The following is a 24,112-nucleotide window of genomic DNA, read 5'->3' as shown; positions in this document are numbered from 1 at the left end:
AACTCTACATTTTGCTCCTTAAAATAGACATTTTGTATCTTAAACTCTACATTTTGTATCTTAAACTCTACATTTTGTATCTTAAACTCTACATTTTGAATCTTAAACTCTACATTTTGCTCCTTAAAATAGACATTTTGTATCTTAAACTCTACATTTTGAATCTTAAACTCTACATTTTTTATCTTAAACTATACATTTTGTATCTTAAACTATACATTTTGTATCTTAAACTCTACATTTTTTATCTTAAACTATACATTTTGAATCTTAAACTCTACATTTTTTATCTTAAACTATACATTTTGAATCTTAAACTCTACATTTTTTATCTTAAACTATACATTTTGAATCTTAAACTCTACATTTTTTATCTTAAACTATACATTTTGTATCTTAAACTCTACATTTTGTATCTTAAACTCTACATTTTGTATCTTAAACTCTACATTTTGCATCTTAAACTCTACATTTTGTATCTTAAAATAGACATTTTGCATCTTAAACTCTACATTTTGTATCTTAAACTATACATTTTGTATCTTAAAATAGATATTTTGTATCTTAAACTCTACATTTTGTATCTTAAAATAGACATTTTGTACCTTAAACTCTAATTAATTAATTTGCCAGTTAAAGTCCAATTTCTCTGCAAATGTTTCATATTTTAGCCAAGATTTTAATTTAAAATAATTCAGATTGTCATAGGTTAATTATTTATAGGTTAAGTTTATTTTAATGTATGTATAGTCTATCTATCTATCTATCTATCTATCTATCTATCTAGTACAATGCTTAGGTTAAAAAATAAAATCCATGATTTTAGAACACAAAATACATCTTTTCCACAGTATTAAGAAACTAAAAGTAAACATGACTGTTCCTGTTCCTGACCCAGATGTGATTAAAACATGTTTAAAACATAAACTCAGAGACAGTGAGGAGCTTTTCTATCTGAACTGAATGAAGACAGAAATAAAGTGATATGAGGTGATTTAAAGAAGGTAAAGAGCGCCATCCAGTGGACCAAACTCAACATTACACAACAAACATTATTTACTGATAAAAATCTGACATTAATTCATATCGGAGTTATATTAAAGTCTGGAAAACAAAAACAGTATTTTTATAATTATTTGTGACATTTATTAAGTCAACAAAGACTATAAAACTTTTATTCTGAATTAAATTTATTTATTTTCATTTATAAATGTATTTAATCAGATTACTTTTACATTTCTGTATTTTTTTTAATAATATATATATATATATTATTTTATTATATATATACATATATTATTTTTATTTATTTATAGATATTTTTTCAGTTGCTTACTTGATTATTCATTATTTTTCAAATAAAATCGTTTTTAATGCAGTTTTACATTTATTTTATTTATGTTTTATATATAATTAATATCATCAATCATATATATATATATATATATATATATATATATATATATATAATTTATATTAATTTTAATTGTTTAGTTATTATTTCCTGATATCAGGTCATTTAAAGAAGGTAAATAGCGCCATCTAGTGGAGGAAACTGAACATTACACAACAATCAAACAATAAATATTGTTTACTGATAAAATTTGTGATTAATTCATATCTGAGTTATATAAAAGTCGGGAAAACAAAAACAGTATTTTGATAATTATTTGTGACATTTATTTGGTCAACAAAGACTATAAAACTTTTATTCTGAATTAAATGTATTTATTTTCATTTATAAATGTATTTAATCAGATTACTTTTACATTTCTGTATTTTTTTAATAACATATATATTATTTTTATTTATTTTTTCAGTTGCTTACTTGATTATTATTTTTCAATAAAATCGTTTTTAATGCAGTTTTACATTTATTTATTTATTTGATCATCAATCATATACATATATTGAATTGATATTAATTTTAATTGTTTAGTTATTATTTCCTGATATCAGGTCATTTAAAGAAGGTAAATAGCACCATCTAGTGGAGGAAACTGAACATTACACAACAATCAAACAACAAAAATGATTTACTCTAATAATAAATATATTTAGTTACTCAGCACCAGTAAACAGGCTGGTTTCTATTTATTAGATTTTGTTTTAATAACCAAAATATCCAAAATAACATATCACACATAATATTTTAACCCTGTGGAGTCCAAAAGCTCCAAATAACCCAGACTTGTTGCCTCCATCAGAGTATAAAACAAAGCAGCGTGGAGCCCTACTGTACATTTACCTCTAAAGTTCTGTCTGTAAACTCCATGAGGCCAGTTTCAGTTTGATGATGATATACCAAGTAAAACTGGAGACAAGCTCAAATAGATTTAGTATCAAATGATAGAACTGGATGGAACCCTCTGATATGGTAGATTTGACACCTTTGGTCACATTTGACACATTTACAATTCTTTATTGAGCATGATAGTGTTTAGAAAGTTAAAAAAAAGATTCAAAATCACATTTTATGTTGGACTAAAGGACTAAAAAAGACACAAAATGACCAAAAAAAAGACACAAAAAGACACAAAATGACTAAAAAAAGACACAAAATGACAAAAAAAAGACACAAAAAGACACAAAATGACTAAAAAAAGACACAAAATGACAAAAAACACACAAAAAAGACACAAAATGACTAAAAAAGACACAAAAAGACACAAAATGACAAAAAACACACAAAAAAGACACAAAATGACTAAAAAAGACACAAAATCACAAAAAGACACAAAATCACACAAAAAAAAGACAAAATAACACAAAATGACAATATAACTAAAAAGACACAAAATGACTAAAAGAAAAGACACAAAATGACCAAAAAAGACACAAAATAAATAAAAAAAACACAAAATGACTAAAAAGACACAAAATGACCAAAAAAAGACACAAAATGACTAAAAAAGACACAAAATCACAAAAAGACACAAAATGACAAAAAAAAGACACAAAATGACTAAAAAAAGACACAAAATGACTAAAACTAATAATTAGTTCTAATAAGTGATATTTTACATTATTTTGGACTTTTTTTTATTATGACTTCTAATTATGGATTTTTTAGTCCTGCACATTAATATTTATTTATTTTATTTATTTGTTTTTCCTGTATGTTAGTATGAAAGATCCTCTATAGATTAAATGTAATGTAAAATAACAGTAAAGGAAATACTCAGTAAAGTGAAAAGTTACATTTCTTCACTTTTCTCAGCAGATATTGAACATTCTGTGAAGCTAACGGCTAACAGCTAACTGCTAACGTTAGCTGACGGCTAACATGCTAACGCTGTGTTAGCATTGTCCTAACTGTTTATTTTAAGGTGTTTTTTCGAACTTTAGATCGCAGTTTGTTTGTAAAACTTACAACTTAAATACTGAAGTTTTAAATCGTATGTTTGAAACTCATATAAACACTTAAATTGACCGTTAAATCGATATAAAAAGTCATAAATTATGAAAAATACTCACCGAGTTTACAGTTTTCGCGCCGCCGGAAACTGACTAATGTTTTTACACTTCTGACGTCACCGGCAACCTGACGGTGTTCTGGACGGTTTGGTCACCAACGGAAACTCATTCCTCTCAGCTCATTGGTCGGCGTCTGTCCAATCAGGTGCTCCCTCTTCTTCTGTTTCTTCTTTATTGAATTTTAACAATATACGGTGCAAAATGCAAATATTAAATTAATACAAAAAAAAGATAAAATACATTTAAAAAAATTGTTTTTATTAATTTAAAAAATAACAAAAATCTTAATATTTTAAGGCATAACTTCATTTATAGTAATGTTGACAAATAAAAATCAAATAAATAAAACTAATGGTTAATGTGCTATGACGGAGTATTCGGAGTAATTCTCCTCCTCTAATTAATTAAATATTTACGACTACTCTTGTAATTAATTAAATATTTTCTACTTCATAACCGTAATTAATTCAATATTTACGGCTTTAATCTCGTAATTTATTTATTTTTTCTTCTAAATGTGTTCCTAACACTCCGTCGTAATGTACAGTTACTCATAGTAACAAAAAAGTTAATTAAATGTAAAAATTTTAAAAAATCTGGCACATTATTTTCATGAAACATTCCCGAAAAATCTCATTGTGAATTAATAATTTATTTTCATTGTGAATGGGTGGCAGGTCAGATTAGGCCGCTGTGCCATAAATTGAGGATTTATCAAGTATGCAATAATCTGAAAATCACATGTTCACACAATAAAGCAAATTATTTGTTGTCAGTGTCAGTAAATCACTTTTTATTTTTAGATTTGTGTACCTGAGGATGTCAGAGAAAACGGGTCAACGTTTGTGGATGAAATGTGCGGAAAGCACAAATTAAATTGATACAATTATATTTTTTTTCCCCAATGGTTTGAAGGTCAGAAAAAAATTGATAAAATTGTGATACAATGACTTAACTGTTTTTGAACCATTTACTCAGGTTACTGTATGAATGTTAATTTAATCTCTAAAAACTGAACATTATCTGCATTTTTTCAATTAAATGCCTCACAGAGACAAAAAGTTTTGCAGATTAAAAGATATTTAGTTGAATTCTTAAATATAAGATATGAAAATAAAACCAGTTTAACAGTAAAAGTGCAAATTCCCTGCTTTTTATCCCAATGAAGTGATTAATGGTCTGGAAGCCCATTTCCATCATTTAAAAAATAAAAATTTAAACTTGGCTTTGTTGAAAATTATTTTTGGGAGAAATTATGAAAGAAAAAGTTAAAATTATGACAAGTCATAACTATAAGTTCCTTTCAACTTTTTATCTCATAACTTCGACTTCCCATCTCATAATTTTGACTTTTTATCTCATAATCTTGACATTTTATCTCAATTTCTACTTTTTTCCCATAGTTTCAACTTTTTATCTCATAATTTCAACTATTATTATTATCATTATGGGCAAAAAAAAAATTAATCTCGAGTTGAATCCTTAGAGACAAAAATTAGAGAGTAAAATAAAAAAGCGAGAGAAAAAAAGTGCAATTTGTTCAACTTTATTGAGAAAAAACCCATGACAGAGCGATTAGTTGATCAATCAGCCGTAAAGAGCTTCGAGTTTCATCTTCAGTGCAAAAAGAGGAGAAGAGTGATGGATGAACTAACGGCTCTCGTCTAAAAACAACAAAACAAAAACAGAATAAAACCAAAACAGCTGTTTATTTTATCTTTAAATCTCAGCAGCACATGAACCAATCACTGACATGCATTAAATTATTATTATTTACTGTAACAGTTTCTCTCTTCTGTTGTTTGTCTCTTGGCACATTCACAGCTCAGAGTCCTCCAACCTGCTCCCAGCTCAACTCTTATTTTGAAAAGCATGAGGAAAAAACAAACGAAAAAAAGAATAAATCAAGAATTTAAAAGCATTTTAGGACAAAAAAAAAAGAAAAGAAATAATGAACAAATTGCTGTTATTGGCTGATGAGAGGGAGGGGGCGTGGCCACATGAGAAAATCAAACAGTTTTTTCCAGCAGTGAGAAGAGAAGAAGAAGAAGAAGAGAAGAAGAAGAAGAGAAGAAGAAGAAGGGGGTCACATGGCGTATTTCTGAGTCCAGTCCTGAGCCGTCTTGTTGTACCTGCAGGAGGAAACAACAGGTGAGTCTGTCTGTCAGCTGACCTCAGGTCAGAACGATGCCATGCACACACCAAACACGCTCACATGCACTTTATTATTTATGTCTCTGTTGCACTAAAAACTGGGAAAATGCACTAAAACAGCAGCTAAAAATAAAGTTAAAAATTATTTAAAAAAAGAAAATACACACGTTGAGCTTTGGAAACAGCTGAATAATAATTAAAAATTATTATTATTATTATTATTATTATTATATTATATTAATAATTTAAGCTAACAAGGAACATATGAAATGCTCCATATTATTTTTAAATATTTTAATTTATTAAATAAATTAAAAAATGTATTATTAAATTGCAAAAAAAACAGCAGCTGCCACCCCTAAAAATATTTTTCTTTTCAAATAAAATACACACACGTTGAGCTTTGGAAACAGCTTAATAATAAGTAAAAAGATTAGTTTTAGAGACTAATTTATTGTTTTCCATTTAGTTATTTATTTATAATTTTTAATCAAATAATTTTTAATGCAATTTTACATTAATTTTATTTATATTTTATTATCCATGAATAATTGTATTTATTTATTAATATTTATTTTAATTATTTTGTAATTCATTTCCTATTTATTTTCAATGTAGTGTTTTTAAATAATTCTAAGAATTTTCTTTTAGTAATGGCATTTATTTCTTTTCATTTATAAAAGAAACAAAAAAATATTTTAAAAAATACATCAGGATAATTTTTAACAGTATTGAAAACAAGTTTTTTTAATTAAACCGACTAAAGTAAATGTATATTTGACATGCAGGTAAAAACAGCAGAACTCGTTGATTCACAGTTTTCTTCATGTTTGAGCTCATTTTCATTCCTGCTTTAACTCAGAAAACTCATTTATTCTTGTTTCTTTCTGTCTGTTTTCATGTTTATTGGTGAGCAGGAATGTAAACGATGAGATAAATGGCTGAAACATGAAAGCGTCACTTCATCACCATCACCATCATCATCATCATCATCATCATCATCACCATCATCATCACCACCAGCTGCAGCAGCGACTCTTACCGCTCACAGCATCGCATATTTCTCTGTCCACTCCCTCGCTAGTCTGCTATACCTGAGACACACACACACAGGTTACACACCTGAGACACACACACACAGGTCACACACCTGAGACACACACACACAGGTTACACACCTGAGACACACACACACAGGTCACACACCTGAGACACACACACACAGGTTACACACCTGAGACACACACACACAGGTCACACACCTGAGACACACACACACAGGTCACACACCTGAGACACACACACACACAGGTCACACACCTGAGACACACACACACACACAGGTCACACACCTGAGACACACACACACACAGGTCACACACCTGAGACACACACACACAGGTCACACACCTGAGACACACACACACAGGTTACACACCTGAGACACACACACACACCCGTTACACACCTGAGACACACACACACACAGGTCACACACCTGAGACACACACACACAGGTTACACACCTGAGACACACACACACACCCGTTACACACCTGAGACACACACACACACACACACACACAGGTTACACACCTGAGACACACACACACAGGTTACACACCTGAGACACACACACACAGGTCACACACCTGAGACACACACACACACACAGGTTACACACCTGAGACACACACACACAGGTTACACACCTGAGACACACACACACAGGTTACACACCTGAGACACACACACACACACAGGTTACACACCTGAGACACACACACACAGGTTACACACCTGAGACACACACACACAGGTTACACACCTGAGACACACACACACACACACAGGTTACACACCTGAGACACACACACACTTGTTACACACCTGAGACACACACACAGGTTACACACCTGAGACACACACACACAGGTTACACACCTGAGACACACACACAGGTTACACACCTGAGACACACACACACAGGTTACACACCTGAGACACACACACACAAGTTACACACCTGAGACACACACACACAGGTTACACACCTGAGACACACACACAGGTTACACACCTGAGACACACACATACACCCGTTACACACCTGAGACACACACACACACCCGTTACACACTTGAGACACACTTACACACCTGAGACACACACACACACACCCGTTACACACCTGAGACACACTTACACACCTGAGACACACACATACACAGGTTACACACCTGAGACACACACACACACCCGTTACACACCTGAGACACACACACACACCCGTTACACACCTGAGACACACTTACACACCTGAGACACACACATACACCCGTTACACACCTGAGACACACACACACACAGGTCACACACCTGAGACACACTTACACACCTGAGACACACACTCTTCTCTGACTCTGAATGAAGGCGGTCACATCTTCCTGCTCCTCTCGTCTCTTATACTATGTTCTGATACTTTGTGTTCTGGTGGATCTCTCTGTAGAGGACATAGAAGATCTCTATCTATCTAACCTTGATATCTAACCTTGATAACAGGTGTTTAGCTGGCTGGATCAGGCTTTGCTCTGGTTTATGGAGCTCCATCAGGCTGCTGAGATGATTGATACGATGGTTAGAGCTGTCAGAACTCAGACTGTGGTCACAAACTGAACTTTGGATCAAATCAAGGAACGACTGACGGCCCTGGAGAAGAGACTGGATCGATCCAGAGACCAGTATGGACAATATTATAGAGAAGATGAGCAGCAGAAAACTGCTGCCACTTTCTCCTACAGCCCAAATTCCCCTAAATCTGATCTGGCCTCAAACAGCCCTGGATCAAGGTCTTTTGGAAGAATTCCCCTCAGACACCTGCTGACTGTCTGCTGCTGTCTGGAGGCCTGGGAGGCTTGTCTCCATAGCAACCGCTATGTTATCGCTTTTTGTCATTCCAGCGAGCTGAGACAGGACTGATTAGGTTCTGGTCCAAGGCGGCTCTCAGGTTCACACACTCAAACTCCCACATACACAGACATGATTTATTTGGCCATTTTTGGGCTTTATTGACAGTTCCACTATGGTAAACAATCTACCTGTCTGCCACCAGGACGCCACAACAGATGATTGAGACACACACACACACCTGTTCTCTGAGTGTTTCTATCTAAAGTCGTCCAACTGAAATCTGAACTTCTGCCTCCAGAGAAAAAAATGTAAAAAATACTAAATATTCTAAAACATACGGAGGACAGAAGATCCCAAAAAATGAAAAAAATGACTCAATAAATAAAATGATGAACCTTTAAATGCACCAAAAATAATATTACAAATAAATGTAGCTGATAAAAGTTTATATAAATGTGACATTAATTCATAATTCAGTTATATTAAAGTCTGGAAATGTCTTCAACTTAAATAAAAAGAGAAACTATTTAATCTATTCAGTTAAAAACTGACTGTAAAAAAAAAAACTGAATTATGAATTAAATGCACATACAAATGTTTTGTAATCAGGGCTCCTAATTTATTTTTCCATTAACTTAATTATTTATTATTATTTTTAATCAAATAATTTTTATTGACATTTTATATTTATTTTATTTATATTTAATTGAAATTAATTTTAATTGTTTAGTTATTAATTTCATATTTACTTTCAATATAAATGTATTTAATACTGAGTTAAATTAATTATTTTAGCATTTATTTATTTTCATTAATAAATGTATCCAATATTACTTTTACATGTTTGTTTTTTTATTATTTGGTTTGTTTGATCTTTGACTTTATTTAGAACATTTTAATCTCCAGAGTTTCTGTTTATACTTTAACTTAATAAGTTAATATTAATAATATCTGACAGATGATGATAACTCACTTAACAGGGTCTGTTTTGTAGATGCGGGCGATCTCTGGCACTAGCGGGTCGTCGGGGTTCGGGTCACATAACAGAGAACAAATGGACAAAAGGACTGAGGAGAAACAAACAAACAAACAGAATCATCAACAACAACAACAACAACAACAACAATAAATCAGACTTCACCTTCATAGATCACTGAGAACAAAATAAAAACTCTTCAGGTCTGAATATTAATTTATTATCTACTGTCTCAGAGCAGAAACATCCAGAAAACCTCAGAATTTAAATTATTATTGGCCATTAAATAAATATTGATGAATAAATAAATTATGGAATAAGGCAATAAATAGAGTCGGCATAGTTCAATAAATACATTTTATTTTTATTTTTTTTATTTCATTAAATAATAAATTATGTAAGGCAATAAATAGATACATGTAAATGTTTTTTTTTTTAAATAATGTATTAAATAGTTCTTATTTTTTTTAAAAAGTAAATATAAAAAATAAATGTAAAATAGAAATATAAAATTAAAAGTTGAATAGTTTTTTTTATAGTAAGTACTTTTTTTCCAAAGGGACATTTATCAAATAAAAGTGTAATTATTAAATTAAACTCCTTTAAATTAAGTCCTTTCAAACCCTTTTTTATGAATAAAAAATATTTCATTATTTATTGAGACATGCTGACTCTTTCATATAAATAAATATTTATAAATAATTAAGGCAATATATAAAATGAATATAATTTACAAACTGCCCCAATTATTTATTATAGGATTAACTTCAGAGCCATTTTATTTATATATTATGAGCATTATTATTTGTTTCAGAGGTGTATTACTTTATCAATCAGTTAATATATATAAAAATATTAAATTACATCAAAAATATCCTGTAAAATGTGATTATTGAAAGAATAAAATCAGTCACATTTGGCTTCTTGGTGTAATAAGCTTATTAACCCCACAAAAAACGGATCTAATGAGCAAATATTTATAATAACATCTTCATCATCTCACAGATCAAATATCAGAAACAAGCAAACAGCTTCACCTGCTGGTTAATATCTGACATTAATAATCATTTCTACAGAACATTAAATAGTGAAATGAATGATAATATTATTAATAATATATTGATGGTCTCACCTTTAGAGATAGTTAATGCAGGAGACCACTGTGATCTCAATATATCCAGGCAGATGCTGCCGTTACTGTTAATATTTGGGTGATAAATTCTTGTTGTGAAGGCGACCTGACGGACACAAAGAAAGAGGAGAAACATGAGAAACATTCACACATCACAGCAGCTAGAATTAATAACAGTTATAATTAATAACAGTTCAAAGATCAAAGGCAATCAACAGAATTAACTGCAGCTGTTAATGTTCCGGCACAGTGACAGCAGCCAGAGGTGGACAGACTGGAATTTCTGGCCTCGAACAGAAAGCATTTTTGTCAAAACCATAATACCTATCATTGATCTGACTTCACTTTGAGCGTCCTGAGTTCTTCCTGAACGTCTACATATGATTTTTTTTCAAGAAAAATGAAAAAATAGCTTTGTTAGAGCGATCTAAAAAAACTGTTCCATCTCCCTTTTTTCAGAAATCTTCCTGCGTTTTTAATATGGGAGCCAATGAGGCTGTTGGTGGTGTTGGTGGATCATCTGTGCGTCCTACGCCCAAACTATAACTCTGACAGCTTTACTAGAGGATTGTGAGGGAGAAGACTAATTTTCCTACGTTTCTATGTATAAATTATTTCTGTAGAGTGGAATTTGCGGCCTGGAGCGCAGTTTTAAGATTTATTTTTTGACAGTTTTTTCTCTCCCTCTACACTCTGGCGATGATGTCACACACTGTGACACGAACATTCCGTGCAATACACACCCATTATAATCTCAGAATTTCTCCAAAAATGATCATGGTCATTGAACAGGGATTGATAAAAAACTATATGACCTATCGAAACGTGGATTAATACACCGATACACAAGACTTGTGTCTACTGTTTAAAGTTTAAATGGAGTCTCTAGGTGAAATTATGCCGGAGAAGTAGACGTTTAAAAATCTCCAATTATTGTTCTTTTTCGCTCATTTTTTGTCGGCCGTCCCATTCATTTCAATGCAAAATTTTGAGCAGTTTTTCGCAACTTGCGTCGCGAAAAATTCGTATTCTGTAGAGAAAAGTAATAGCACACCGATCCCGATCAAACCGCACGTTTTGATATATAATTTGTCCTGCAACTCTTCAAGTTGTAGGACTAGTAGCGGGACGAAATTGCGTCCGGAAGAGGAAGAAGAAGAAATCCACAGTATAACAGTTGCTTTGAAGGTGATGAGGAGTATTTAGTATCTATAAAATGTGTCAGCATTTATTTGCTTTATATGCAAAAATGTTGATAAAGTGTAGAGAAATCACTCAGCTGTGACTCAGATCAGACAAAAAAATATTTTAAAAAACGGTTTTATTTCTGCAGCATTTTGATAGAGATTTAGATTTTTATATATTAAAAACAATATAAACAGAAAGCAGGATTTGCTAATTTCCTTCCAGCCAACATGATGTTTCCCTCAGGATGTTATGAGGCTCTGAGGGGTCGAACCATCTAAACCATGGGTCTCAAACTGGCGGCCCGCGGGCCAATTGTGGCCCTCGTGATGATATTTTGTGGCCCCCACCTTGATATGAAAGTTTAATGTGAGTTTTATATGAATGCCACTTTACCGTGTTGTGTGTGGAAGGTCCCTTTATTTACTGTTTTTGGTAATTTTGTGTCTTTTTTTAACAATTGTGTCTTTTTTAAAATAATTTTGTGTATTTTTTAAGTAATTTAGTGCTTTTTCAGTCATTTTGTGTATTTTTTGTAATTTTGTGTCTTTTTTTTAGTAATTTTGTGTCTTTTTTTGGTCATTTTGTGTCTTTTTTTGGTCATTTTGTGTCTTTTTTTTGTAATTCTGTGTCTTTTTTTAGTTATTTTGTGTCTTTTTTGGTTATTTTGTGTCTTTTTTGGTCATATTGGGTCTTTTTTGGTCATATTGGGTCTTTTTTTTTGTCATTTTGTGTCTTTTTTTGGTCATAGTGATTCTGCCTCCAGCGGCCCCCAGGAGTTTGAGGCCCCTGGTCTAGATGGAACATTTTGCACATTTATAAGTAAAATGCATCAATCTGGTGCACTTCGAGAGCTAAATGAGAGCTAAAACCTCACTAGGGCGATATGGACCTAAAAGATTATCACCATGTTAGTCTTTTTGCTCTGAATTTGAAGCATTCTGGGTTATTTTAATGTTTTAAGATAAAACAATAAAAAGCTACAGTCAGTGTGAGACGGAGGAGACTGACCTTGGGTGGTTTGAAGGGATAATCTGTGGGGAAATGAATAGTCAGGAAAAATACTCCGCCCTGATAGGGACTGTCAGGCTGCAGAGAGAGAGGAAACAAGAGAAAACAGAGAAAAACAGAGAAAAACAAGAGAGAAAACAAGTAAAACAAGAGAAAACAGAGAAAACAGAGAGAAAACAGAGAAAACAGAGAGAAAACAGAGAGAAAACAGAGAGAAAACAGAGAGAGAAAACAGAGAAAACAAGAGAGAAAACAGAGAAAACGAGAGAAAACAGAGAGAAAACAAGAGAGAAAACAGAGAGAAAACAAGAGAGAAAACAAGAGAGAAAACAGAGAGAAAACAGAGAAAACAAGAGAGAAAACAGAGAGAAAACAAGAGAGAAAACAGAGAGAGAAAACAAGAGAGAAAACAGAGAAAACAGAGAGAAAACAGAAAACAAGAGAGAAACAAGAGAGAAAACAGAGAGAAAACAGAGAGAAAACAAGAGAGAAAACAGAGAAAACAGAGAGAAAACAAGAGAGAAAACAGAGAGAAAACAGAGAAAACAAGAGAGAAAACAGAGAGAAAACAGAGAAAAAACAGAGAGAAAACAGAGAAAACAAGAGAGAAAACAGAGAGAAAACAGAGAGAAAACAAGAGAGAAAACAGAGAGAAAACAAGTAAAACAAGAGGAAAACAGAGAAAAAAGACAAAAACAAGAGAAAACAAGAGAAAACAGAGAAAACAAGAGAGAAAACAGAGAGAAAACAGAGAAAACAAGAGAGAAAACAAGAGAGAAAACAAGAGAGAAAACAAGAGAGAAAACAAGTAAAACAAGAGAAAACAGAGAAAACGAGAAAACAGAGAAAACAGAGAGAAAACAAGAGTGAAAACAGAGAGAAAACAGAGAAAACAGAGAAAACAAGAGAGAAAACAGAGAGAAAACAAGAGAAAACAGAGAAAACAAGAGAGAAAACAGAGAGAAAACAGAGAAAACAAGAGAGAAAACAAGAGAGAAAACAGAGAGAAAACAGAGAGAAAACAGAGAAAACAAGAGAGAAAACAAGAGAGAAAACAAGAGAGAAAACAGAGAGAAAACAGAGAGAAAACAGAGAAAACAAGAGAGAAAACGAGAGAAAACAGAGAGAAAACAGAGAAAAACAGAGAGAAAACAAGTAAAACAAGAGAAAACAGAAAACAAGAGAAAACAGAGAAAACAAGAGAGAAAACAGAGAGAAAACAAGAGAGAAAACAAGAGAGAAACAAGAGAAAACAGAGAAAACAGAGAAAACAAGAGGAAAACAGAGAAAAAAGATAAAAACAAGAGAAAACAAGAGAAAACAGGTTATACTTTTCTTTATACACAGCATCTCGTCTAATCATCGTTAATATTTTACTGTGTTTTAATAAAGCTTTAAGAAAGAAATACTAATAAAATACAGACCTTTAAAGAGTTTTCTAATCTGATCTCATGAACAATAACTAACATAAAGAATCCAGCACCTGATATATGAAATCAAAGCTTATAAAAAGTTAATTATGCAACCAGAAACATTTCTCATATTTATTCATTTCTCTTGTTTCTGTGTTTGTAAATGAAGAGTGTATCTGTGTTTTGGAGATATTTCATGAATTGAAATCATTACACAGACAGGTTAGAGTGTGCCAAGCAGAATAAAACATGATTTTCCTGTAAACTAATAATGAATCAGTAAAATGTTGATATTTATTGTGTGAAGAGTGTAGTTTGGTACTTACAGGTCCCATAATAGTAGCCTGCCAATGAAACACTGGAACAAAGGAAGAACAGAGTTAATAACACTTTATGTCTTTATGTCTTTATGTCTGTGAGGAGGAGAAATATTAAATAATCTTCTTACTGTCTTCTCCGACGGGTCCAGCAGAGCACTGAGCCGGAGGATCTCTGGACAGATCGGTCAGCTCCTGGACAACAACAACAACAACAATTAACATTAAAGGTCAATAAATACATTCAATAGAAGAATTCATGATTCTCCTTCAGCAAACATACAACATAAAGTGTCTGAATTCAAAGTTTCATCAACTTTCATTTTCAAGTCTGGAAAATAAGACACAGTTAATCACAAAAACTTTCAAAATAAAAGAATCAGAATCACTTTATTGATTCCCTGCTCCAACAAGAAACGTAGAAATAGAAATATAGATGTAAATAAACACGGTAGAAATAGAAAAAGATAGAGATTTAACTTAAAAACGAATATTATAACACGAGTAATCAGCAGTTAGAGGGTCGGTATGAGAAAGATTTTCACAATAAAAGTCCTTTCTATTCTCTCTTCAGGTGTTCCTGCCACCTGTTTCCATTGTTCTGTCTTTAACCAATCAGCAGTCAGCGTCCGTCACACTGAAACAACCAAATCACCTCCAGGATGTTTCCTGTTTCCTGTTTGGCTTTTTGTCTCTACTTCCTGTTTGAAAGCGTCAACACCAGAGACACTGAGACAAATAAACGATGATCTCTTCTCACGAAATAGTGAAATTCTTTCAAAAATGATGAAGAACATGTTTTGTTAATGTGAATCCCAGCATGGTTTCATGACTGTTCCTCCTGGTTCTGGAGTCTTAAAGTGGGATTCTGGAGGGACTTCAACATTTGTTTTAATTCTCCAGATAGAAAACTTGGTAAATGAAGCATCAAACCAGTTGAACAAACAATAAGAACCAAATATTGCTGCAACATCTTCCTGTTTTATTGACCGACTGTCCTGAACGTGACCACGCCTCCAAACGCTTCACAGCAGCAGGAGAAGAAGAAGAAGAAGAAGAAGAAGAAGAAGAAGAAGAAGAAGAAGAAGAAGAAGAAGAAGAGAAGGCGGTTGAGATAAAAGAGGAGAGAACAGAATCGTTGATCACATTAAAGCTTCGTAGACTGATGGAGGATTGTTTAGTTTCCAGTTCACATTTTCTGTTTGATTTAACAGAAAGTGAAAATATTTCAGGATAAAACGAGACATTTAAAAGCATCTTCACTATTATTTGATATTTGATCAACCACATTATTAATGTAATAGACTGTAAGTACACAGCAGAATCAGGAGTGTTCATTCAACTCAGAGTGATACATTTAACACTTTTTCTGAGTTTCTATAGTTCTCACAGATTCTGAGTTAAAGTGTTCATATTTGAACTCTTTAATAGTGTTGAATATTTGACACCCTTGCTGGTGTTTTATAACACCACATAAGTTCACTTATAACTCCAAACTGTGTTATTCCTTTTCATTTGAGTGTTCATTTTTAACATACATCCTGTTATTTTATGACACATTAAAGTGTATTTTAACCCTAAAATCATGTTATTTCCTTTCACTAATGTGATAATTAACATTTGTTGTTTTGTTTTATGATACATTAAAGTGCATTCTGTCTTTAAGCGAACATAAGAGTCACTAAATGTGAAAACCAACTCCAGCTGAAGAGAATCTGATCAGGTGTTAACATGGAACAACGCTACATCACTACAATGTTAGAACAACTCTACAATCTTCTAGTTATTAAGAGGGAAAAAACAACACGATAGATCTTGCTGTGTAGCTGAACCAAGGTTAGAATAGTTTTGGATTTTTCATTAGTTTTAGTTTTAATTTCGTTGTGAATTTTTGTTTTCAAATTCAGTTAGTTTTAGTTAGTTTTTAGAGTGAGTTTTCTAGTTTTAGTTTAGTTTTTAGTTTTTGAAAATGCTTAGTTTTAGTTTAGTTTTTATTAGTTTTAGTGTTAGTTTTAGTTTTTTTGTAATGGGCTATGTGTTGGTGCCAGATTCAAAGTGGTCATAATAAATGTTTCCTTTATTTCCTTTGGTTTATCATCTCAGCCCCAATAAGGTTATTAACTGTTTTGTATTTTGGTTCTAGTGTAAACATCCCAGTCTCAGTAAACATATTCACCATGTGTTGCATGTTCAAATAGAAACACTGAATTATGAATGAAAAAAGTTGACAAAAACAAAAACTAAGGACATTTTCACTATCATTTTAGTTAGTTTTAGTTAGTTTTGTAACCACACAATACAGTTTCAGTTAGTTATCGTTTTTTTAAAAACTCTCGTTTTTATTTTTATTTCAGTTAACAAAAATGTTTTTTCAATTCTAGTTTTCTTAATTTCGTTAGTTTTCGTTAACTATAATAACCTTGAGCTGAGCTGAACGTGAGTGAAAGCAGCGAGAGGTATATGACTAAAGCTCAGAGAGAGACCTGGACCTGGACCTGGACCTGGACCTGGACCTGGACCTGGACCTGGACCTGGACCTGGACCTGGACCTGGACTGGTCTCATGTGGACTCAGACAGACGAGACACTGGTCAGACTGATGTTTCAGCAGCAGAGCAGCTATTAATACACAGAAATATCAGGACACACTGCTGCTTATAGGAGCCTGGCTCAGCTTACTGTGGCTCTGGGGGTGTGTGTGTGTGTGTGTGTGTGTGTGTGTGTGTGTGTGTGTGTGTGTGTGTGTGTGTGTGTGTGTGTGTGTGTGTGTGTGTGTTGGTATGTGACATCCAGCTCGTCTTTCAGAGCTCCAGAGAGACTTTAGGAGGAGAGAAAACGTTGGGAGAAGCAGCTGGCAGAGCTAAATAAAATAAAACTACATTATATATAGATATTATATATTATATATAATCAACATATAAACACCTTCTAATGCTCAACATGGTTAAAATGACCCGCGTTCATTCATCTCCATGTTATTAATGCTGCTGTGTGTTTGAATATCTTTTTTTTATTCCAACAGATCATTATATCCATGTTTCCTTTCATACTTTATGAAGAAAAACAGTTTTTGTATTATTACATCAAGTTTACACACATGGGTCTAAAATGACCTTGTGCATTAGAGAGTAGTGATACAAAAATGGTTTTATTCAAAAAGTAAGAAATTAAAACAACAAATGAGGATGTATGATGTTAAAAAAACAAGTTATTTGAGGAAAACCTGCAAAACTGAATGATGAAATTAATTTACTGCAAAGATATAGAATATAAAAACTAAATGCTTTCATAATAATACATTACTGATCAAATATAAATATAAAAACAGCTACAACGACTGTTTAATATTTAATTATTCAATTCATAAAATACTTTCAAGATCTAAAATAAAAACATTTTAAATGTCCAAAGTGACGTTTTTGAATTTCTCCTTTTGTCCGACCAACTATGATATATAAATATATACTGATAATAATAATAATATGAGTTTAATAATATATGATGTCAGAAAGCAGCTGATCATGTGAATATTGATTGATTATCTGTCAGCTTTCTATCAATCGACTGATTTACCAATATCTTCTGATTTACATGTTTTGTTCTTATAAATTGACATAATTTTACGCCACAAACATTATGAGATCAAAGCCAAACATCTGAGAGGGAAAAGTTAAAATATTACTTGAATTTAATGCTAAAATTACAGATTTCTCCTGTGAAATTCTGATTGTGAAAATATAACTTATTATTTAAATAATAAAACTTTATTCTCATTATTTAGCTGGGTTGTTTGTACTGTTTATTATAAAATAATCTGTTTATCAGGATTAAGTCATAACTTTAAATTAAAAGTTGTGATATTAAATAACATAATATTAGAAAAACAAAAAGAACATTTTAAATGTCCAATGTGTATTTTTTTAATTTCTCCTCCTTTTCTCCAACTGTAATACATAAATAATATGCATACATAATATAATATTATCAGTTTATTATCCTATGATGTAAGAAAGCTGTGAGCAGCTTATTGATTATCTCTATTAGCTTTCTGTCAATCGACTGATTTATCAATATCTTTTCTGATTGATACGTTTTATTGAGCACCAGGACTGAATATGATTTTAATATTTAATAGGTCGGCTTTACGTGAGCCGGAAGTTTGTAATGTAATATTTTACTGTACAGTCTGAATCTAAATGTGTTTTATTAAAAAAAAAATCCACAGTGAACAGTTCTGTGAATATCATCCAATTCATATTCTTTCCATATTTATCTGGTTTGGCCTGCTGGAGGAACTTTATTCTGAAAACCGTCGACACAACAAAACATTTTTTCAGCGCGACGTAATTTAATTATTTCATGTGATGTGTTGATGTAAAGTTAATAGTTCATCTCCTCTCTGCTGTCAGAGTTTTATACAGAAATATCGGGTCACTACATTTTATTATTATTATTATTATTATAATTATTATTATTATTATATAGGGTTGGCTGGTTTGACTACAGACTCACTGACCAACAGTCAAACTTACGGCTCACATTAACTCGACCAATTAAATATTAAAATCATATTCAGTCCTGGAGCCCGTTTTTCCATTTGGTATTTTTGATCTGAGCCTAATATTGAAATATGAAAAAAACAAGCATTTTTTTTTCGTTTTTGTGCTATAATAGAAAACAAATAAGAGAATAAGCAGTCAGTTTGTCATGATTAGATCTGTGATTACCAGTAGTAAATGAGAAGAATGAAGAATAAACAGTCAGCTGGTCGTCACTCACACAACAAACAGTCAGAGCAGCAGACAGACTGGTTGACCAGCTGCTTCTCTGGTTCTGAGTTAACGTTCCTCTAGAACAGGGGTTCCCAATGTGTGGTGCGTGGACCCCTGGGGGTGCGTGAGCTGCTGCTAGGGGGGGCACTAGATGAAAAATGTAATGGCGGTCTGATAATGAACCCCCCACACAATAAAGACGTGTTATTAATTAATTAATAAATACAGGCTATTCAATTTTGTGTCATTTTTTGTTCATTTTTGCATCTATTTTGGTCATTTTGCATCTATTTTTGGTTGTTTGGTCAATTTGTGTCTATTTTGATCATTTTGTGTCATCTTTGGTCATTTTTGCATCTATTTTTGGTTGTTTTGTGTCTTTTTCTGTCATTTTTACATGTATTTTTGGTCAATTTCAAAATGCACTTCATCTTATAATGAAGCGTAGAAGAAGTTATCTTCTTCCATTTCCTGTGAAAAGTGGTGATTATTTTATTATATGTGTGTTCTGGACATTTGAGCATGATTAAACATGCCTCCTTTAATATGGCTATAAAAAAAGCTTATTGCATTTTGGTTTTTTAAAGGTGTGGGGGATTGGGGGGGGTCAACCTGGTGGGGACATAGAAGAAAAATGTTTGGGAACCGCTGCTCTGGAACTCCTCTGGTTCTGAGTTAACGTTCCTCTAGAACTCCTCTGGTTCTGAGTTAACGTTCCTCTAGAACTCCTCTGGAACGTTCCTCTAGAACTCCTCTGGAACGTTCCTCTAGAACTCCTCTGGTTCTGAGTTAACGTTCCTCTAGAACTCCTCTGGTTCTGAGTTAAAGTTCCTCTAGAACTCCTCTGGTTCTGAGTTAACGTTCCTCTAGAACTCCTCTGGTTCTGAGTTAACGTTCCTCTAGAACTCCTCTGGTTCTGAGTTAACGTTCCTCTAGAACTCCTCTGGTTCTGAGTTAACGTTCCTCTAGAACTCCTCTGGTTCTGAGTTAACGTTCCTCTAGAACTCCTCTGGTTCTGAGTTAACGTTCCTCTAGAACTCCTCTGGTTCTGAGTTAACGTTCCTCTAGAACTCCTCTGGTTCTGAGTTAACGTTCCTCTAGAACTCCTCTGGTTCTGAGTTAACGTTCCTCTAGAACTCCTCTGGTTCTGAGTTAACGTTCCTCTAGAACTCCTCTGGTTCTGAGTTAACGTTCCTCTAGAACTCCTCTGGTTCTGAGTTAACGTTCCTCTAGAACTCCTCTGGTTCTGAGTTAACGTTCCTCTAGAACTCCTCTGGTTCTGAGTTAACGTTCCTCTAGAACTCCTCTGGTTCTGAGTTAACGTTCCTCTAGAACTCCTCTGGTTCTGAGTTAACGTTCCTCTAGAACTCCTCTGGTTCTGAGTTAACGTTCCTCTAGAACTCCTCTGGTTCTGAGTTAACGTTCCTCTAGAACTCCTCTGGTTCTGAGTTAACGTTCCTCTAGAACTCCTCTGGTTCTGAGTTAACGTTCCTCTAGAACTCCTCTGGTTCTGAGTTAACGTTCCTGAGGCTGAGGAGAGAAACTCTCACATCATTTATCATGGAATTAGTTTCAATATCCAGCAGAGAAACAATCAGCTGCTCAGAAATATGGAAGTTATGAAAGTGAAGTGATGTAAGAAGCTCTCAGGTTCCTGCTGACAACAACAAACAGGAAGAGAACGTCAAAGGAAAACTGCTGCAACAGTCACAAGACTAATACAGAACAGAGAGTCACAATAAACAGGACTAATATTATTAGAAATATGAAAAAATGATCTGAGTAGAAATGAAAGCTGTGTAGCTTTTAGAAGAAGAAGAATTATGTGCAGAAATGTGCAAAATATTGTCGGAGAAACTTGAAACAGATTCAGATTATTAAAGGGAAATAAAACACATTTTGATGTAATATTATAGAATAAACTAGCTGCACTTATTTTGAGGTTAATTTGTTTTTATTAATGTCAGATTTTGAATAAAGAACTTTTACTTCTAAGAGAATATTTCTAATAATATCTCAGAGTATTAAAATAAAAAGTATGAATATTAAAATAAACATAAAATAATGTAATATTATGACTCTTTCTTGTTAAACTGTGACATCATCTCATACAGACTTTTTTCTCAAAATTAAAACTTTCTCCCGTGAAATTTTGATTTGTAAAATGATTACTTTATTCTAAAAAAAAATTATAAATCCCCCAAATCAAAACTTTCTTATTCTGTCTTTAAAAAATAAATAAAAAAATAATTAGAATGAATTCAAAATATTTTAAATAAAAAGTTGTAATACTACAGAAATAAAAAAAAATGTTGCATCTTATTTAAATATTACTAGAATAAGTTATAATTTTACCTAAAAAATATTACAAGATTAAAGAAAACTTCTGACAGGAAAATGATGTGATATTATTCCTCAGAATAACAATTTTAAATACTTTTGTGACATTTTGAAGAACTTTAACTTGAGTATTTTCACTGATATTATTCAGTATTTCTTCCACCTCTGATTTACTATAAATAATAAAATTGATATCTTGTAATATGACTAAATATTCTGAATTTTTCTTGTGAAGTTATGACATCATCCAACAAGGATATTGTGAAAATATATATATATATATATATATTTTTGAATGATTACAACTTCCATTTATAAAATCAAAACATTGATCTCAATATTAGTTTTTTTTTCTTATAAATCGAAATAATTTAAATATTACTGGATTAAAGCCAAATATCTGAGAGGAAAAGTTGGAATATTTCTCAAATGTTTTTAAATTATGGCTGTAAATAACCATTTTACACTTTTAATAAAGTGATATTTTGAACCAGGATTTTAACTTCTAACTAGATATTTATTAATACTTTTGCTTCAATAAATATCAAAGTACTTCTTACAACATTTTTCTCAAAAATTACAGATTTCTCCTGATGAAAATATAAACTTATTCACTGAATAAAACTTGATTCTCATTATTTAGCTGTTTTCTCTGTGTATAATAAAATAATCTGGTTTTCAGGATAAAGCTATATAATTATTAGTTGTAATATTACATATCAGAATATAAAGTAAGCTCCCCAAAACTATTGAGAAAATAATAATTAAAATATTGTTGTTTTTTTTACTAAAAATGAGGACTATATTCAAATATTTTATCATTCAATTAAAAACTTCAAGTTCAAAACATCTGAGAAATTGAGTTCATAATGACTTTATTATGAAATGATTCCATTAAAAGATGGTAAATTATTATTTATTATTATATTTAATTGTCTCCCAGAACTAATTTTACCCTCAATATGTGAGAGGAAAAAAATATATGTATTTGAATTATTTCCTTAAATTGTTATAAATAAATAAAACTTCACATAAGTTTTATTTATTTATAACAATTTAAATAATGACTTGTTATAAATTCTACACTAAAAACAATTAAATTAAAATCAATTAAAATTACAAGTTAAACTTCAAAGGTATTTCTTTTAAAAAATACAATAATAATAATAATGATAATAATAATAATAAAAATATATCACATCAGTCTGACAATCAAGTTGTAATTTTTTTATCACAATATATAAATTGATCCTGATATGATTCCATCGAAAGATAATAAATTAAATCATATTTATTTATTTTAATCTCCAACATGTTCTGAGATTTGAGAGGAAATGATTCAATCCCTGAGTGTCAAAATAAAAGTCAAACCTGAACTTAAAATATATTTCCTGTTAATATTTCACATCAGACTTTGAGAAATTTGAGTTAATGTGTGTTTTATTGTCGATTTAGTCATGAATCTGTCTATTTATATGATTCCATTAAAGACAATAAATTATATTGAATTATCGCCAGATATTTTTTTATTAAATTGCTAAATTACAACCATGAATGAAACTTTTGTTCTTTTATTAAAGTGACATTTTGAACGCAGGTCTTTTAAATGTCATTTGTAATTTATTTACCACTTATTTTCAGCTCTGACTGTCAAATTAAAAGCTTCATATATATCTCTGTTTATTATTTTTGCTGATTTTCTGAGAAAATGTGTTTGTTATTGTCAATCTTAACAATAAATGATAATATTGAATTATTGCCCAGCCCTAATCTTAAACCCTTTAAACATGTTATGAGCTTTAAAGAGATAATTTGAGAGGAAAATGTGTAAAACTCTTAATTAAACTGCTGAATTTATCTCTATAAATAAAACTTTTATAGTTTTATTAAAGTGATATTTTAAATTCAGGTATGTTATATGCAAATTATAATTTATATTTCCATTTCTTTTCTCCTGACTGGTAGATTTAGAGTCAGACTTTGTTGTGAAACCATCAGAAAGTGAAACTAGAAACCAGAAACTGAAGCTGAAGCCAAAACATGAATTCATCATTTTCCTTTAAGGCCTGAAGCTAAAGATGCTAACGATGCTAAAGAAGCTAAAGAAGCTAACGACGCTAACACCGGTTATTGTTTCATTTGACACTTTTTATTAATAAATCGGAGCCTTTCTGCTAAAAACCTGCCTCATATAAATATTAATACACATTAATGAAACACATTAAACCAGTAAAACTGCCCCAAAACAAACATAAAGAGAGAATCTGACGGTTTGAGTCAAATGTTGAATCATCGACAGGAGCTAGCGCGGCTAGCCGCCGGAGCTAACGGACACAAACAGCCGTTAAACCCGGTAAAACCGTCAGAATCCGGTTGTTTTAATGTGTGAACAGAGTGAGGCTCGTTACCTTGGTGATCCGTTTTAAA

General features: G+C 31.9%; 1 protein-coding gene across 1 annotated transcript in view; it reads right to left on the bottom strand.

Annotated features, from left to right (window-relative positions):
• Positions 1 to 5,169: 5,169 nt before the first annotated feature.
• LOC131982372 (ubiquitin-conjugating enzyme E2-17 kDa-like) overlaps positions 5,170 to 24,112 on the bottom strand; it is a 19,319-nt gene continuing 376 nt past the window's right edge. The window contains exons 1-7 of the mRNA XM_059347000.1: positions 24,094 to 24,112; positions 14,706 to 14,769; positions 14,584 to 14,615; positions 12,846 to 12,923; positions 10,650 to 10,755; positions 9,515 to 9,608; positions 5,170 to 5,609 (exon numbers count right to left, since the gene is read on the bottom strand). The exon at positions 24,094 to 24,112 is cut by the window's right edge and continues 376 nt beyond it. Of these exons, the coding sequence (XP_059202983.1) occupies positions 5,564 to 5,609; positions 9,515 to 9,608; positions 10,650 to 10,755; positions 12,846 to 12,923; positions 14,584 to 14,615; positions 14,706 to 14,769; positions 24,094 to 24,112 (439 nt within the window). The 3' untranslated portion in view covers positions 5,170 to 5,563. The remainder of the gene's footprint in view (positions 5,610 to 9,514; positions 9,609 to 10,649; positions 10,756 to 12,845; positions 12,924 to 14,583; positions 14,616 to 14,705; positions 14,770 to 24,093) is intronic.

This window comes from Centropristis striata, chromosome 12 (assembly GCF_030273125.1).
Source record: "Centropristis striata isolate RG_2023a ecotype Rhode Island chromosome 12, C.striata_1.0, whole genome shotgun sequence".
NCBI lineage: Eukaryota > Metazoa > Chordata > Actinopteri > Perciformes > Serranidae > Centropristis > Centropristis striata.
The sequence above is the reverse complement of the archived record's forward strand: the minus strand, read 5'-3'. Positions and strand labels throughout refer to the sequence as shown.